We start from the raw sequence: 6,706 nt of genomic DNA on the forward strand, positions 1-6,706 counted from the left end.
ACCGTCCCACCACCCTTCCCCCTTCCTCAGTTTCCCCAACATTTTAGCCACCTCTTACTGGCGACTGGTAGCCCTGTTTGCCCAGAGCCACGAGGCAACCGGGGGGGGGGGGGCGGCGGAAGAGGCGAGCCCCCCAAATCTCTATTACCGAGCAAGAGGCTGAGTGACGGCTAGAGGCTTAGGATGCATAATCAAGCTACCCAGGAGCCCTCCCTGCGCAGCGCCGCTCACAGGCGGGGGCCGGCCGCGGCCGCTTCCAGCAGGGCTCCGGACTGGAGACTGACCGGGGAGGGGGAGCTAGGTAGCGCTCCGCGCCCCCACAGCCCCGGTCCCCCCGCGGCTCTCCGGGGACGGGGGGCGCCCGCGTGCGCCGCTCACCCTCACCCCGTATCCCCTGGAGCGCGCCAGGAGCCGGGCTACCAGCGGCCGCGGCCCAGCGCAGCCCCGCAGGCGGCTTGGCGCGGCTGTTCTGGGGAAGGGGCGGGGCGGGCTGCTCGGGGCCCGCTTTGTGCTCGCGCCAGCCAGGATTCCTTGGAACTGGCTCTCGCGGCGCCCGGGAAGCGAAACCTCCCTCCCGCGCCCGGCCGCCAGCCGGAGCCTCGGCGCTCCTGCGCCGCAGCCGCCTGACGCAGATGGAAAGTGAAAGTGAGCGGCTCGTGGCCAGGCCACGTGTTTTCTGCGAATCGAGCCGGAGAGGGTGGAGCCGCCAGGGCCGGGGAGCGGAGCACGAGCCATAAAACTGCGGGGCGATGAGCGCAGGCAGAGCAGTCCGGCTCCAGCGCAGCCTCTGGCAGGCTGGGATTGCTACAGGCGCTAGGCAGGACTCGTGGGCAGATTATGGTTGTGCTATTCCTGGGGCCAGGCCTACGAGTGCACCACTGCCGCGCGGGGGCTACGGGCTTGCAAGGTGGCCGTGCTCGCAGCTCGGGTTTATGGTGCCCTGAGCCCGTGCAAGGAGCAGAGCTGATCCCCGCGGCTCAGGGCAGAGAAGGTAAGGGGCGCTGTCTTTGTAAGCCATGTCTTTGTAAGGCAGTCCCGAGCGGGCTTCCACGCGCAGCCTTTGGTGTCCCTTAGCCTGGAGCGCAGCGAGCCCTAGTCCGCTTCCAGCCAGAAGCGTTCAAGGAGTTTCCAAGCGCGGCGAATGATCTTTGGTCCTTACGCAAGAACTCACGAGCCTGCACAACGCTGGGGTTTTTAAAGAGCTAAAGATCGGTGGAATATAAGGTAGCAGAATCATAATAATACTGCCCATCGCTGAGTCTCTAGCTAACGCCTTGCTTGCCAAAAGGACTCCCGAGCCGTTCGCGAAGTGTCTATCCTGCGGAATCATTGAAAAGTAGTTACCTCTGGGGTGGAGCGAAGCGGCGAACTGACAGACCAGCATTAGCTGGGCCGGGATGGGGAAAACTTTGGCCAAGGAGACAAGGGCGAAACTTCTGCTCGTAGGAAAAACTGCCTTGGGACCTTGCAGTGAGGCACAGGAAAGCCGCTCTGTTTTCAAGCTTACTGGCAGTGAAGTGCATAGAACTCTTTTTATGTACACCCCCCTTCCCCCCCCAAAAAGAGAAAATGTTTTCTTTCTCCTGGAGGTGAATGGTTTACTCTAGAGAACCTTATTGTTTTAAACGAAAAGCTATCCCCCCTTCAGAGTGCCTTGACTTTTTTTTTTTAAACTTTGAATAGTGATCCTCACCCAATGATTAGAAAAGCTGACATCAGTTTCTTTCATGTGCCATAGAAGGAAAACCTACCCATATTTCGCTTGTTTTAAGTGATCTGCTAATGTCAGGAATTTATTATAGCTATTTCAGTCAGTAAAATGATCTAAACTAAACTAAAATGTCCAGCTGTTGCATTCACAGAGACAGGAATCCAGCTAAGTGGTGTCTCTTCATTTACGTCCGCATGTTGCTGTGTACTTGTGAGACAGCTGGGGGGATTCATTTCTGAGAATGTTGAGAGAGCTTGAGGCAATCTGCCAGTGCAGATCTATAACTGACTGTAGGGATAAATTCTAAAATCTATGCTTTCCAGTAAGGTCAAGGCAGCCAGCAGAGATGTATTGAACCATGCTGTCAGGTTAGACATTTGAGGCCACATTAATTGCTGGTACAACAATGCTTATTTCAAAAGACTTACTTGAGGGATGAATTTGGCCCTTGGTGCTGAAAGATATATCAATAGGAAGCAATTTAGATAGGGCCACTTAAAGTGCATGCAATACAAAAAAAAGAGAGAGAGGAATAATGCTTTAAGGGTTCATAGAGGTTGCTTTCTGTAGGCATAGTGAGGTGGTAACATTGCTATCCCCCCGGGAGGGAGCAAGGGGTGGGAAATGGACTTCTATGGCTGCTTCTCCAGTTTATTGAAGAACGGAGAGTAGATTTAGGATTATGAGTAAATTGGCAGTGTTATAAACTGCACTGCCAATCATGTTTGAATATCACAATGCCACCTATTCATTTCGGCCAGTTCCATCCAGTTTCTGGGGATTTGTACCCAGCTGCAGAGTTTACCTTTCCTTTATCCACTTTTCCCCCCCCCCCCCACATAATGCAACGAACAATACAGTCTGAGTTCAGACAGCTACATCTGGGAAATGGGAGAGGGAAGTGAGCAAATCAGTAGTTTTATTCTAAGTGGTTTTATGCAAGATTAAGGAATTGATGGAGAAGGATATACATAGAAAGTAACGTTTGAAAAAAGAGATTCCCATCAGTCAACTCTATCCAGAATCTGATGCATTTCTATGACTAATAGTAGGAAAACCACATCATTTGTAACTGTTTCCCTGGCTGGATGCTTCTGACCTTCAGATGTTTCAAGAGCAATGGATTGCTAACCTAGCCAGAAAGTGATGCTGTTAATCAGTTGTTGCTGGGTGTAAATTTGCAGAGTAAAGGCTTTATTTTATAAAGGAGCAGAGAGGTGTGAATGGAAGATTGTCATTAATTGACACAGATTGAGGGCCCCTCTCTCCCTCTTCCTTCCCTGCGGATCTAATGTTTTGTTTTGTTTTTTTTGAATTTCAGAATAGCCGCTGGAGAGCTGCACTGCCCTGGCCACTGACGCTATGGAAGACCGCATCCGCTGGTCTAGTCTATAGGATGGTAGCGCACAGTAAGGTGGCAGCAGATAATGCAGTTGCAGCAGACCCGAGATGTCGACTTGAGCCTCCAGCAAGGGATCATTCTCGGCCTAGAGGTTACCATGGCCCGGCTCGGTCCAACAATGGGCAGGCGCAGAGCGACACACACTTCCGAACTTTCCGCTCGCAGGCAGATTTCAGTAGCATCACCCGAGCGAGCGCCCTGCTGGATGCATGTGGCTTCTACTGGGGCCCACTGACTGTCAGCGCGGCCCACGAGAAGCTGAAATCTGAGCCTGAGGGCACTTTCCTCATCAGGGACAGCAGACAAAAAAATTGCTTCTTTGCCATCAGTGTTAAGACTGTTACTGGGCCCACCAGCATTCGAATAAACTTCCAGGCTGGGCGTTTCAGCCTGGATGGCAGCAAGGAGAGTTTCGACTGTCTCTTTAAGCTACTGGAACATTATATAAGCTCCCCAAGGAAGGTGCTGGTCACCCCACTACGCAAAGTCCGTTTACGGCCATTGCAGGAGCTCTGCCGGAAAAGCATTGTGGCAACATTCGGGAGAGAGAATTTAAACCACATCCCTCTCAATCCAGTTTTAAAGGACTACCTGAAATCCTTCCCATTTCAGATATAAATACAGCATTAACTGTGTGCGTGTGTGTGTGTGTGAGAGAGAGAGGTGTGAAGACATTTGGGTTTTTTAATCTATTTGGGAGTGACCAAATTTATTTTTGTAGCAATTTACTGTATTTTGTGATGGAACCTGAACACTTGACTTCTTATGTTTACACAAACTGTTTGCACAAACCCAGGGTTTTTAAACCCTGGCATTATTTTTCTGCTGGGCAGAATATTCTATTTTATAATATTTCTAATGAAAATAATGTAATAAACTTTATTGTGAAAGTTTTTAAAAAATAGCATCTCTGGTGTCTTTAGATTTCTGGGTTCTGCTTTCTGATCGCTGTGTTTATTAGTTAGGAGTGACAATGGGCCAGGTCCTTAGCTAGGGTAAATCATAGTAATCCACTGAAGTTGAAGTTTCACTGATTTTACCCCAACTGAGGAGCTGGTCCAGTAACATTGGTGCTGCCAGCAGACAAAGACAGACATGCTCTCTGTCCCAGGTACTATATAAAGAAACAGAAATGAGACAGAATACACTAAGGATGGGTCTGTGTTGGATCCTTCTACAGCTCCCCTATAAATCAATAGGAGCAGGGTACTGGAGTGTATATGCTGAGGTGCCTTATTTCATAAAAAGTGAGGTTTATGGAAGGATTTGAATATCTGTAGTCACCCTTCCCCATGTAGTAGTTAGAGGACTAGAAATGATTAGTCCTTTATGTTCAAAGTTTAGGTGTTTTCCAGGGGAAAATTTAATATTGAGAAGGAAAGTGCAAGGGAGCTGAATAAATACACACTCTTTGCAAACCCCACCCCCAAAACCAAAACCTTGTTGAAACTGCCTCTGTACTATGCTTGGCTGCATTCTTCACGTTTTGTGAAGGAGTGATTCTATGACATCCCCTTGTCTGGGGTAATCAGCAGACTTGGGCTTGTCTAATTTCTTTTAAAAGCTGCATACACAATTCCAAGGCTATAGGCAAGAAGCTGCTGTCTTACACAACCAAATCACATGAATGTCAGTGAAGAAAATCAAACAGTGCAGAAATGACAGATACTTCAGAAGGACATGAGCGCTTTGTCACTATGAGGGGTGTGGGGCAGTGGTCCCTCTTTTAAGAAGTCATCCACATGAGATTTCCCCTAATCTTGTGCTTTCCCCAAATGTTCACACACTTCCTTGAAAATTAGAATTATGAAACTGTTTTAAAGAACAGAGTGAATCAGATAATTCAAAAGGTAGCATATTGCTGTCCACAGCACTGGGCTATATCATTATGGCTCTACACTGTTAATGAAGTCACTTTAGGTTTTGGAGGTTAAGAAACCTCTTACAGTGCTGTAATTCACCTTCTTTTTAGAAGTTAATGCCAGCTTGGGGACTTGGACTGTAATATAGTGTTCTTTATATTTAATACCAAATAGTATTTTAGCTTAAAGGTTAAGAACACCCAAAAGCAATTAAGGATCTGAAAGTACTGAAAAGGTGTAAGCTTAGAAAAATGTCAAATACACAAATATTTAACAGTATAGCAAGATTCCCTTAACACTGTCGCAGCTACTTTGCTAAAGCTGTTCTTTCAATTTGTACTCCTACACTGCATCTAGTCTCCCTTCCTGCAGCAGCGTTCCCATAGCTTGGGTTATCACACCCAAATTCTATTTAATTCTAAAGTTGTCACCAAAAGCAGAATTTTCCCACAGCAGCTGTGAGGAACATGTAAATTGGAGAAGTACTGATTAGCTTGTGATGTAGCAGAGGTGGTAAGCAACTCATGAACACAGTGTACTTTCAGAGGTTAAGGGCTTTGCTGAAAAAAATTCTTTGGAAGACAAGTGCTGCCAAACAGGTTGGCAGCCAGCTGGGATTATTTTCTCCACAGATATTGTAGTGTCTCTTAACCCTTTAGGACCTCAATGTGTGATGCTTGCCTAATAATATGTGACAAAGGCCCATAAAACAAAGAAGCATGAAATTATGTAGGTGGAGCATTAGGGGGAGGTTCTTTATCCTGATTAAGCTCCTCTGATGTCAATTTGCAAAAGTAAAATGAGAGCATGATAATAGACTGGTCTGGGATGAAGATAAATGGGGGTCTAAAATCACCTGCCCTGTAGTGAGGATGATATGGATTTAGGCTTTATCTTTCTCTTTGGCCTCTTTCTAAAAAAAGCTCTGTTTTCTTCATTTTAAAATTAATTTAGCAGGAATTTAGTCCATAAATGGAAAGGGGCTGTTTGACAGTTCAAGGCAAAAAGAGTCAAAGCTGTGTTTAAGAGACATGATGCTGTGCCTCTAGGAGGTGCAGTCCAGAGCATGCAATCCAAGGGGAGGGGGCAAAGGTAACTTGGCACCTCCCTGTTCTGGGTTTCATCAGGGATTGCGATGTCCCTCAGCATAAAGTAGAACAGCAGGTGGACCCTGTCTCTTAGAGCTCCTTTGGGTTACTCCACAGCAGCTGAGATTATGTGCTATGAGGATGCACCTCCAACTCCCAGAATGCCCTCTGAGCTGGCAGTTATAAGTGGGCCTACAGGGCTGTTTACATGTCAGCTGCATGCAGGAGCCACGGAAACAGCTTCCAGCCCAAAGTTTTTTGTTGCCCCTTCAGCTGTGAAATCCCTTGTTTTCTGTTATGACTTTGATGGGGTTTTAGAAGTAATATTTTTAATTAATACCAATATTTTCCACAGCCAGCAATGGAAACACCACAGGTATATACTGAAACATTTCAAATAGTATCTTACAAACACCAAAATACAACTCAGTACATTACAAGCGCAGTTACCTCCATGCGTCGGTTAGCTCTGCTCTCCCCACTCTGATTATACACTGCAGCTGTGGAGGTAGGATGAAGACAACAGTTAATCTGGTAAAATGCTAGCGAAGAATTTGAACAGCACTCCCAGTTCTGCATTATCTGGGGAGGGTTGTAATATTTATCATGAGTAGGGAATAAGTGATTTTAAAACAGCATACTG

The 6,706-nt window shown here is 47.0% G+C and overlaps 1 protein-coding gene across 1 annotated transcript; it reads left to right on the forward strand.

Moving 5' to 3' along the window:
• The first annotated feature begins 715 nt into the window (after positions 1–715).
• Positions 716–3,938, forward strand: SOCS1 (suppressor of cytokine signaling 1). The gene is made up of 2 exons (XM_074964638.1): positions 716–991; positions 3,033–3,938. Exon 2 carries the CDS (start codon positions 3,108–3,110, stop codon positions 3,729–3,731), a length of 624 nt encoding a protein of 207 aa, XP_074820739.1. The 5' UTR covers positions 716–991; positions 3,033–3,107; the 3' UTR covers positions 3,732–3,938.
• The last annotated feature ends 2,768 nt before the right edge of the window (positions 3,939–6,706 follow it).

The sequence above is a fragment of the Natator depressus genome, chromosome 10 (assembly GCF_965152275.1).
Source record: "Natator depressus isolate rNatDep1 chromosome 10, rNatDep2.hap1, whole genome shotgun sequence".
In the NCBI taxonomy this organism is placed as follows: Eukaryota; Metazoa; Chordata; order Testudines; family Cheloniidae; genus Natator; species Natator depressus.